This window comes from Candida tropicalis (assembly GCF_000006335.3).
Source record: "Candida tropicalis MYA-3404 genomic scaffold supercont3.8, whole genome shotgun sequence".
NCBI lineage: Eukaryota > Fungi > Ascomycota > Pichiomycetes > Serinales > Debaryomycetaceae > Candida > Candida tropicalis.
Window position 1 is genome coordinate 495,589 of NW_003020060.1, and position 11,958 is coordinate 507,546.

At 32.9% G+C, this 11,958-nt stretch overlaps 4 protein-coding genes across 4 annotated transcripts; 1 reads left to right on the forward strand and 3 right to left on the reverse strand. All coding sequences in view use genetic code 12, as the record gives it.

Annotated features, from left to right (window-relative positions):
• Positions 1–188: 188 nt before the first annotated feature.
• Positions 189–1,211, forward strand: CTRG_05442 (PGAP3/PER1 family protein; the record flags this gene model as incomplete). Its single annotated transcript, XM_002551098.1, has 1 exon — positions 189–1,211. One exon carries the CDS (start codon positions 189–191, stop codon positions 1,209–1,211), a length of 1,023 nt encoding a protein of 340 aa, XP_002551144.1.
• Positions 1,212–1,438: 227 nt separating this feature from the next.
• Positions 1,439–2,704, reverse strand: CTRG_05443 (uncharacterized protein; the record flags this gene model as incomplete). Its single annotated transcript, XM_002551099.1, has 1 exon — positions 1,439–2,704. The coding sequence occupies one exon, from the start codon at positions 2,702–2,704 to the stop codon at positions 1,439–1,441; it is 1,266 nt and encodes a 421-aa protein (XP_002551145.1).
• Positions 2,705–3,146: 442 nt separating this feature from the next.
• CST20 (mitogen-activated protein kinase kinase kinase kinase) lies at positions 3,147–6,638 on the reverse strand (the record flags this gene model as incomplete). Its single annotated transcript, XM_002551100.1, has 1 exon — positions 3,147–6,638. One exon carries the CDS (start codon positions 6,636–6,638, stop codon positions 3,147–3,149), a length of 3,492 nt encoding a protein of 1,163 aa, XP_002551146.1.
• Positions 6,639–9,060: 2,422 nt separating this feature from the next.
• On the reverse strand, positions 9,061–11,703 carry CTRG_05445 (uncharacterized protein; the record flags this gene model as incomplete). The annotated part of the gene is made up of 1 exon (XM_002551101.1): positions 9,061–11,703. The coding sequence occupies one exon, from the start codon at positions 11,701–11,703 to the stop codon at positions 9,061–9,063; it is 2,643 nt and encodes an 880-aa protein (XP_002551147.1).
• Between the last annotated feature and the right edge of the window lie 255 nt (positions 11,704–11,958).

The following is an 11,958-nucleotide window of genomic DNA, read 5'->3' on the forward strand; positions in this document are numbered from 1 at the left end:
GATTCCCTCGCCGGCGCAAGAAAAAAAAAAAATAATTTAGGCCCAAGGTTTGGCGACTTGGCTCGTTTGCGTAGCCACTTACCATATCTCGTATCTTGAAACTGAAACAGTAGAAGAAGAAAAAAAAAGAAAAAAGTTGAAATTATGACAGAGCATCAACCAAGGTAAACACACCAGTTGTATCACCAATGAACAGACTATTGCCATTTTTATTAGTACTACTACCGTCACTTGTCACTGCATCAGTCGGGGACACACTTCCAGAATTCCAAACATGTCTTCACCAGTGTGATTGTCAGACCATCCCACAGTCATTTCTCTGGTCCTGTCTTGCCAATTGCAATTACTACTGTCAACAATACATCACAGACCAAATAGAGTCACAGGGCTTGGAGATGGTTCAGTTCTATGGGAAATGGCCATTTGTTAGAGTACTAGGAGTACAGGAATTGTTCTCGACTGTGTTCTCATTAGCTAATTTGTATGTCAATTATAAAAACATCAGACCAATATTCCGACAGTTCAGGAGGAATTCGGACTTGGAGTTGCAAATCATGTATGGGCAATATTTGGCCTTGTTGATCATCAGTTGCATTGGATGGATATTCAGTTCGTTGTTCCATTTCAAGGACACGGCCGTCACTGAAACATTAGATTATTTCGGTGCCTTTGCCATCATCTTGTGCAATTTGAACGTGATTGTTGTGAGGGTGTTCAAACTATTCAGACGCAGAGTCGTATTGTATACGTGGCAATTGGGATTGATAATATTGTATGTGTTTCATGTGACCAAGTTGAAGATGCAATGGGATTATGGATACAACACACAGATCAACATGGTGGTTGGACTTTCGGCGATGATTCTCTGGTGCTATCATCTGTGGCACACGTACAAGTTGTATCAGAGGAATTATATTGTATACAACAACTCGATCCAGTTGTTGCCATTTGAGACCAAGTTGTTGCAGAAATTGAATTATGTGTCGCTCTCCAATGCTAGTATAATCCCATTGATACCTATTCTCAACAATGTTGTATTGATTGGGGGTATATTGCTAGAGGTGAATGACTTTGCACCGATCTATAGATTAGTGGATGCACATGCGTTGTGGCATTTGTTGACGATTTTCCCCAGTTTCATTTGGTTTGATTGGAATATCTGGGATCTTGAGATGTTGAAGATCACCGAGGGTCATGAGATCAAGGAGTAAGGTTGGGTATGTAGATATATGTAATAGTAAAATGTATAATATTTTAATCGTTGGTGTTGGCTTTGTGATAATAAAGTGCCACGTCTTGATGGGATTGTATATTCAGGAATACATCTTCAAAGAAGTTGCAAAATGACTAAGAGAAGTAATGTCAATAGAAGTCATTCTAATAAAAAACATAAATACACCTCTATTTAATCCCAAAACTAAACGAACGTACCACCAGATCAAACTGTCTTTTTTGTTTCTGAATTCAGTAAAACTTTATTTAAAAATTCAACAATTTTCACAGTTCCAAAATATTTAATCTTATCCAACTCATTCACATTAACAGGTTTACCTTTATTAATATCACCAAGTAAACCACTTTCAAACATAAAAAATCCATCATGGATTCCAAAAGGTTCAACTACAACGTCAACATAGGATAATTGTTTATCATCTCTAATATATTCATGAATATCAGATATCCAAACTCCATTAGAACTTTCTCGTTGTGGAGTTAATGTAGAACCAAGAGCATATTTGCACCATTGTAAAATATCATCTCTCATTGTTTCATCTTCACCTAAAATGACTAAAGTAGAATAACCAGGATCATTAAAAGTAGGAATCTTTTCCCAATCCGAAATTGAATAATTACAATTACCTGGTGATATAGTCAATGATTTAATATCATTGTTTCTAAAAATTTGTTTTATTCCTTGAACTGAAAACATTTGTTGATAATGATGGATTTGCATCATATCAAAAGTTGAATTATCATGCATAGAATGATTTGGTAAATAATAATCTTCATTATCAGGAACAAGTTTACACCAAGGACTTAACATAATTGAACTCTTAGGAAATGGAAAACTTTTTAACGTTTCATCATGTTTTAATTTTTGTAATAATGTAAGTATTAATGTACCACCTGCTGAATCACCTAATGTTATAAAATTGTTATTTCCTTCATTAACTAATTTAGTATAGGTTTCAATTAATTGATTTAATTGATAAGGAACGTTATAGCCTTTACTGGCAAGCTTATAATCCAAAAATAAAATCGATAATTTCTTACGATATTCTTCATCAATTAAATTATAAAATGTTAATAATCCTTCTATTTGTGAAGGAGCAGATTCAAATACAAAACAACCACCATGAAGATAAATTAAAATTGGATCTTGCTTCAGTCTATTTTCAGCTTCAACTATCCAAATACTATTATCATCATAATTTTTACCATAATTATTTAATAATTCTGTTAAATTTGGATATTGTTTAGCTATTATTGAATTAATAAGATATTCATTTGTTGTGATGGATAATTTACCTTTATCTTCAGTTGGAAATCCTAATGCCAGTCTAAATATTGTTAATTTCAATGAATTAATTAAATCATTTTTAAATTTATTATTTATCCCTCCAACAAACGGATATTTAATGACTACCCATAATAACTTAACAGGGAGGCTTAAAAAAATGCCAATTGTTTTCAATGAAATCATTGTTGAATTTGGTGAGAATAATAAAGACAACTCAGTCTTGATGGTGTTGCAAGAAAATATATTCTTCTTAATCTTTTCTTACAACAGCAAAACTTCGCAAGTATACTTTCGAAAATACGGATTTAATCAAGGTTAATTTCCTTAAACGGGTTTAAGAATTTCATGTTAAACACCGCACGGCTCATGATAATCTTTTCCTTTAATAATGAAACCTCTTGTGAAATGAAATGTCATATATTAATACAAAATGAAATAACTTGAATAGACTAGAGTGTGACTTGCTATTACCATTGATGATCAAAATAATAATAATAATAAAATAATAATTTTCAACGACGTATAAATACAAACTATAAAAAGTAAAAGTAAAATGATACTAATAATAAAAATAATGAAAGAATAATGAAAACTAATAGTAATACGCAGAAGAATAGAAAGGCATTTAATCTACTTCGTTAGCCTTCTTCATACGAGCGATTTTAACCAAAGGACTTAATGAAGAAATATCATCACACTCTTGAATAAACTTATCTGCCAATAATTCATCGGCATTTGCCCTTTTATGGAAATCAACTTGTAAACACCATGCTAAAAATTTTCTAATATCATAACTCAAAGCTTCTGGATCTTTCAATTTAGGAGTACCATTAGTGGCAATCAAATACAACGCTCTTAATGGGGTTTCATTCAAATATGGAGGTTCCCCTTCCAACATTTCAATGATCATAATACCTAAAGACCAAACATCAACTTTTGGACCATACTCTTTTCTTGAAACAATTTCCGGAGCCATCCAATATGGAGTACCCACCATGGTTATTCTCTTCAGATTAACTTCATTAATTTGTGCACAGAAACCAAAATCAGTGATTTTAATATTACCATCCATACTTAACAAAATATTATCTGATTTGATGTCACGATGAATGACACCTTTTGAATGCAAAAATTTCAAACCTTTCAACGTTTCCCTACAAACAGCACCAATTTGGCCTTCTGTCATAACACTATGAGTAACAATATCAGTCAAGGAACCACCTTCCATATACTCCATAACAACCCATAAATTTCCCAGTAAGAGATATGAATCAATGAAATTGACAATGTTTGGATGCAGACTTCCTTTCATCACCAAGATTTCATTAATGATCAATTCTTTCTTTGGTTGTTGTTCCAAATTCATTTGTTTAATTGCAACAATGTCAGTCTTATCACGATTGTCATGAGCAAGGAAAACACCACCAGAGGCACCTTGACCAATTTTAACTAAATCAACATACAACTGATTAGGATCACCTGGGTTACAAATGGTTCTTAATTTAGCAATGATTTGTTGATTCTTTCTCTTCTTCTCTTCACGTTTCTTTTGTGCAATCAAAGCTGCTTGCTTAGCATCACGGCCACTGGATTGTTTTTTAGTTGGGAGAGGGATAGGCGGAGGACCATTTGATGGAGCATTAGAACTAGCAGAATCGGTGTCTGGTTGTTGTTGTTGTTGTTGTTCACTCTTTTCGCGTTGTCTTTGTAATTCTTCAATTTCTTTAGCCTTTTGTTCACGTAATCTCTGTTGTGCTTCTTGATATTTGGTTTGTTGAACTTCGTAGACATTGTGTGGAGCAGTAATATCTGCAAGTGCTTGTTGTGGAGATGAACGAGGTTGGTCAGTGGTAGCAGATGGCGGTGGGGGTGGAGCCCTGTGTGTTTTAAATTCATTCAATCTTTGCTTAGGTAATGTGGAACTTTCACCGAATGTTGCACTTGGAGGGATTGGCGCCGTTGTAGAACCAGATCCATTGATTTGTGGTTTCAATTGGTTAGATAAAGATGCAGAATGTGATTTAGATTTTGGTATACTTGGAACAGAAGGTGGAGCTGGTGCTGGTGGAATATGAGAAAACTTATCGCCACTTTTTCTAGATCTCATCGATTTCAAAGACTTGGACGAAAGTGAACGAAGTTTCATCTTGTTTGGAGAAGCTTCCAGTTGGGAACTTGGGGTTGATGGAGGTTGTGGTCTATCAGTATAGGAATCAGCTCTTGGCATTGTTTGTGATGATGGTGTTCTTTGAGGATGAGTAGTAATGGCTGAGCCTGGTGTGGAAGGTGGTTTTGGTGCTGGTCTGCTAGGTATGAATTGGTGTTCATGGTTCCCATTAGGAGTCTTTGGGGTTTGACTTTGAATGGTGGATTGTGATGTTGACATCAGTTTGTCTTCACCACCTTTATCAATATATGATGATGTAGGAGTACGTTGTTGTGGGCTTGCAGATGAACCACCTCCAGGAGTCGGAGGAGGAGTATTTTCATTGGACCAACCACTGGAACTACTTTTGTTGTTATCGAAATGGAATTTCTTAAATGCTGCTTCATCGGGATTTTCGTTGGTATCTTGATAAAAGGCTACTATATCCATAACAGCTTGAGGGTGCTGTTGTTGCTCCTTTTTGGTAATACCACTTGCGGATAGAAGTCTTTCCCATTCAATTGGTAATCCAGTATATGAACCATTGTCATCGACCCCAACATGAGCAACGTGTTTAGCATTGAACGGAGTACTAATTTTGATATTTATCTCAGGGGAACTGTTTGAATTGGCATTTGATACTGTTTTACTTTTACCAAACATTGATGAAAATACTTCACGGACTTTACTACCACTTTTCCTCTTTTTGCCATTCTTGGGAGAATGTGTTGAATTTATGCCAACACCCAAGTTTTCTAGCGATGATGAACTAGTACCATTTTGACTCCCTGGTTGAAATTTATTGTTATTTGGTAATACCGGTGTTATTGCTGCCGTTTGATTGTGTGCAGTGTATTTATTTGAATCACCCGGGGTACTTCTCACAACTGTTGATGCCAGAGATGTGTCTCTTTGCCTGGAGAACTCATCTTCAGTGCCTTGTGTATTTCTCGAAAGATTTGGTGAGCCAGTAGACGTACTAACTGCATCAGCTTCTGCTTCTGTTTTACTCAAAATATTGTCAATATCAGAAGGTGCAGGTGGTTGTAGTGGTTTGCCTGGATCCAAAGTAGGTTTATAACTAGACAATTGAGAACCACGAGCAGATGTTGGATTAGAAGGAATATGGTGATTGGTTGTAGATATTGATGAACGTTCCAGATTTTCGTCATCATAAGATGATGATTTTGAAGTTGGTTCTGCAATTTGAGCCAGTGCTAATCTTTGAGTCTCACTGGTGTCTTCTTTTCCTGGTAATCCACGTTCTATCAGTTGCTCTTGATCTTCTTCTATTATAATCTGTGGGGAGGTATTATTTGTATCGGCTAAACTTTTAGCTCCAGGGCTTTCAAATGCACTTGGGGAATACGAATCTTTGCTATTACGCTTATTTATGGATTTTGTCAATTCATTATATTGAACTTCCTCATCGTTATCATCGCCCTGACTTAACGCAGAAACATTAAAAGTACCAGGCATTCTTTGAGGCATACCATGTGATTTGTCGCTTTCATCTTTATTATCATCATCATCATCATCATCATCGCCCTCTTTTTCGTTATCATTTTCCTCGGTCTCCTCCTTCTCTACTTCATCTTGTACTTCTTGCTCTTTGATGTCGTGGTCGTGTTTTAAAGATTTTTGAGACTCATATGAAACGTCAGCATCACCGGACCCATGTTTTGTAGATATTTCATCATCGTCATTGTCATCGATATCTGGTACATCTTCGACATCTTGGTTGAATTGTTTGATTTTCTCATGCATTGGTGAACCCAAACTTAATTGAGACGTATTGCCTTCAGTGGTTGAAATAATATTTGGAGGTGGTATTTCCGATGACTCTGAAGATACACGTGAACTTGTGTTTGTAGTTGCTCTACCTAACTGTTGTTGTTGTTGTTGGCTTTGAGTCTGAGGTGATGCTTCAGACTCGAGTTGAGACTGTGTATTTGATGAGATAGCATTCATTATGATAATTCAATAATTATAATGAAATAACTAAATATTCAATATCGAGTGTTAAAGTCTTCCTATTTTTTTTTTCTCTCTTTCTGTTTCGTCTAAGTTTATACTCCCTTGTTGTTTGTCTGTTTTTTTGTTTCTATGTGAACGCAGTAATGAATGAATGAATGATAGAAAACAAACTTTGACAATGTATTCGATAACCAGTTGTGATAATTGATATAAAAAAGGAAAAAGTAAAATCTAATGAGTAAATAATCGTTGTTGCTAATAATTATATAATTGTTGTTGTAGAATTTTTTTTTTCTTTCTTTCTCTCTGGTTGTTTTTTTTCTTTTCTTTAATAAATAAATAAATGAATGAATGAAAATTGATCTAAAATAATAACTGTCTCACTATCCACCCCCTTTTTTTTTGTTGTTATTGTTGTATACTAAACAATAATGAAAATTGATACGTATATCTATTAATCGGAATATGAACGTTATAGTTATAGTAATACTATGTTGTGGTTGATGCTGTTGTAGTATCTTTCAAGATGTGTGTGTGTGTGTGTATGTGATTGTTTGTCCAATTCAGAGAAAAATTTAAAACGGGTTCACTTTTTTTTTGTTTTGTTTTGTTTCTCCTGCTGTCTGTTGTTTTTGTTGTTTTCTGTCTGATTATTATTTTACCACACATTATGTGTGTATGTACACTATCTGTCTCTCTGTGTGTGAATGTGTCTACTTAGTCGTGCAGATGGCGATAAAATACTCTTGCACTATTTTTGTCAATTTTAATTTCTTTGTTGGGACAATTTTAATGCCAGTAGTGTCCCTGGGACCAATCTAATTTTTTTTTGTCCCCAGGTACACACTCACACACATCTCCTCTCTATACACTATAAACTAATTATTTAAATTGATTGTTCACTTAAATTAGATTATAAAGTTTAGTTTAATCCACATTATCTTAGTCTTACTCTTCAATTACGTATTCATCGATTTCCCTCCCCTGTTGAATTGTTAGCGAAAATATATAAAAAGGGCTCCATCATACTGATGATGACGATGATGTGGTATTTTCTGTTCTTTTTTTTAGTATCTATTTGACTTATCCTGCCACTCGTCTAATTATAATAACTAATCAACACACAAACACACAAATAAAGTCAACTTCATTAATAACATCTATATCTTATATACTATACATTCTGAATTGGTTGAATCCACAACTTTGAATTCACATTGACGATTTATACATATATACAAATCATTCTACTAACCAATCAATTCTTGCTGTATTATTATTGTTATCTAATTCAAAATAAAGACCTTAACCCCCTATCTCCTTATTTTAAAACAATTCAAATCCCCGATTGTTTTCTTGTAGTTTATTCTAACTTAGTTCTTTTTTTAAAAAAAAAATACGCCAAATCTATGAAATACAAATCAAATAATTGCAAAATAATCTACTTATAATCCTATGCGTGTCTAGCTGCCCAAGGAATTTTTCACTCGATTCCTTATAAATTTAAAGGTCTAGTTTTGCTTAAGAGAATTTACACAAAAGATTCTTACTGTTACTGTTACTGTTACTGTACATGTATAATGTATATGTATGGATTATGTGATTTTCTTTTTCTTTTTCTAACATTCTCCATGTTATTCGGGTTTAATTAACTAAATTAATGTTCTTATCATTAACTCTTGCTTTTCAAAATTTCACTCCAATAATACAAATATATATCTATATATAATGGAAAAGGTGTGGAAATGTATTACCATAGAATATTATTTATTATTTCTCAATTAAACTATTATTTATAACAATGAATATAAAATCTAAAGTGAAATTCAAATTGTTCTTTTATTTTTCCTATTATAGATAAATTGGATAATCATTTGGCAGGTACATGAATTTTAATTTCATTCATTTTTTAAGGGAAAACAAAAAAACAAATAAAAAAAGGTACGTGTCTCAAGTTCAAACTTTTTTCTCAATTTTATTCCCAAATCGGAATTATGCAACATTAACAACAGAAACAAACAACGTATGGTTTTTTTTATTTTTCATTTTATTAAAGTTCAAGCTTTCAATTTACTTAACCGTCGAATATCTCCAGATAAATATACATATTCTTCAAGAAATTACTAGCTGAGTATATATCAGTTATTGGATTATAAGTCGTTATACTACCATCATATCAAGAATCAACAATCGTGTGGTATTCAATACTGTTTTACTACAAATTCCAACACACATCCTCTTCTTTTGTGTACTTTGATCAGTACATTTCAAGTGTTGATCAAACAAGGACTTACATAGACCACAGTACTAACAAGCATATAATTGTTCTAGACTTGGATAAGATCATCCCAATCACTAACACACACACACAGGCACACATACGGCATCTCTTTTAAATATCACTGTCTCTGTATATTTAACGTCTTTTTTTCCCTATAACTTCAAAACTGCCGATTTCTTCATTAAACACATACCTATTATTAACCAAATATTCTTTCACATATCTTTTCAATATAGAAACACCATTCGCTGAATGAATACCACGCCCTGTGATAATTCTAACCGGTCCAATAGATGCTTTATCTCCAAATCTATCAATTTTCCCATCCAATTCACGATTTTTCTCTTCTTCTTCCCACCAATGTTGTAATACTAATTTAGTCAATTTCATAGCTTCTGTTAATCTAAATCTATGCAAATCAACATGTCCCGATTCAATATATTGATAAAATCTATTTTGTTCAGAAATATCTGGAACACCCGATCTTGCTTTTGCTCTTGCTCTTGATGATCTTGTATCTGCATAACTGGAAAATTTCTTCTTTATAAGAGCATACGGATCATTTTCAACTTTAGGTACAAATTTAATTACCGGATGTTCTAATCTTTGGGTAGCCGTATTGATTGTATGTTGTGGAGTTTGATTACTTGATAATTCTGATACCAATTCAATAACTTTATATACATTCCCTTGGAAAAACTCTAACGCATTAATCAATAATGTCTTGTTGATTGATTTTAGTTGTTCATTACTTGGAACTAATTCCCATAATTCTTTAGCTTCATTAGATATTGGATTATATCTATAATTACTCTTGACTAATTTTGTAATTGTTTTAACTGATGAACGTCCTCCTTTTTTACCTCCTCGTTGTACACGACCACCAACTTGTTGTTTACGGACCGTTTGTAAAACCAGTGGTCGGCAATTCATTAAAATCCCCACAAGGGCATCATAATAATTACACCCGCTTTTCCTCACAAAATGGGCAATATCACTATTATCAAGTACAAATGTATCTTCATTAATACCAAGAAATTTGGTGATTTTAATAACCAATCCAGAAACTTTATTCCATTCACTGACTGTGAATTTATTTTGTGAACTAACTGACAGAAATTCTGTAGTTGGTAATGATAATAATGCCATAGTTGTATCTTCCAAACTATTATTATTCTCTCGTAATTTCCTATCAATGGTTGCATTATCAATATTTGGAAACATTTCACGTAGTTGATATACTTTATCATCATACACCGGTTCTACTTGTCTTTGTTGATTCGCCGCTAACTTTTCTTCTTCTTCAAGTAAATCCCGAGATTCTGTCTCAATAAACAACTCTTCAATCAATTCTTCAACACTATCAGCAAATTTCAATCGGAATTTTAAATCTGTTTTAGCATAAGTAGGGAATAAATCAGCAAGTGTCTCTACCAAATCAATAAAATTTGGATCTTCATCTAACTCATCATAAACAAATTCAGAATATTCTTGTTCTGTCATACCTATGTCATCAACAATTCCGATATCTTGTCCATTTGATGAAGATGACGATGCTACTAGATCATCTTGTGCTGAATTATTATTACTACTATTCTCTATCGAACTATTGGTCAAAAGTTCAAATTGATTTTGTGAATAAGAATATGAATCACTTGGTTCTTGTTCAACTTCAGATTCTGAACAATTCGAGTCGGATTCTGAGTTGTAATTCTCACCAAAAATTAACTCATCATCAGAAGAATCCAGTAAGAACTCTTCGGATATAGGCATAAATAGGGGATGCTTTAATTTATACATCGTAAACTGTTGTGGTTGGAAAAATTCAAAACTTGTTGTCTTTGATGATGAATCTAGTGGTTCATTACTCGACAAAGAAAAACTTTTAGTATTTGTTGACTTGTTTTGTTTGGTCTTGTTTGTATACTGTCGGTTTTCTGATGTTTTAATATTCAATTTTGCCATATCTTCATGTAACTCTGCCATAATTCTATTAAATTTCGCATCTTCATCTTCTTCAATTTCAACTTTAGGTTCTTCTTCATTTTTTAAATATTTAACTCTTGTATTTCTAGAAATATTTCCTGTCAATGGAGTAGTACACAGAATAGCCCAAAACATGGATTTCCAACAATCATCATATCTAACTGCTTTAGTAATCAGTAATAATGCCAATCGTCTAGTTTCTTCAAGATCCATTGTACGTGCTAATCGTTGTGCTTCTTCTTCACTGGGGGCATCAATATCAATGGGTACATATTGTAATAATTCAGCAGGAGTACGAGTTTCCAACATCTTCAAAGTTTCTGAACAATTTTGATTCAACATCCCACTAAGATAACAAACCAATGACTCGTCAGTTTTAAATTTTTTTTTACCCATAGTAAATAATTTCATGGTATCTAAACTTTGTAATGCTTTCAAAATATGACTTGCCATCAATCTATTTTCAATTATTAAAGAATCATTCAATTTATAATTACCAAGAAGATTTAAATCTCGATGATAATAATAACAACGATAAATTTCAGGATCAGTATCGCGTAATTTCAAAATTTGTGGAATTTCATTTTCTTTAAAAATTCTTTGATTATGTGGTGATCTAGTTGATGAATAATCTGTAAGTTTATCAAGTGGATAACAAAATAATAACTTTTCTTTCTTTCTTCTTTTCTTCTTTTGATTCTTCAGTAGATTGGCCAGTTGAGAAACCGTGATTGGTTTAGGCAATGGTAGAGTCTCCGCATTGGCAATTATATTATCAAAATACAATGACATAATTATTTCAAATTAGTACACTCTATATTCTGATAGTGAGATTTCTTCTTAGGTAAGTAATTGGTTCAATTCGAATTGGTTTAAAAATGATAATTGATTCTTGAACCTCAATTTTTTTTTTTTTTTTCTTCTTTATAGTTTTGTCTGGTCCAAAGTACAATCCCCTTTTCCGCTCTTAATAAAAAAAAAAGCTTTCAATTTTTTTCTTCTTTTTTTGCTGTAAACAACCAAATGAAACAATACAAATTTTTACTT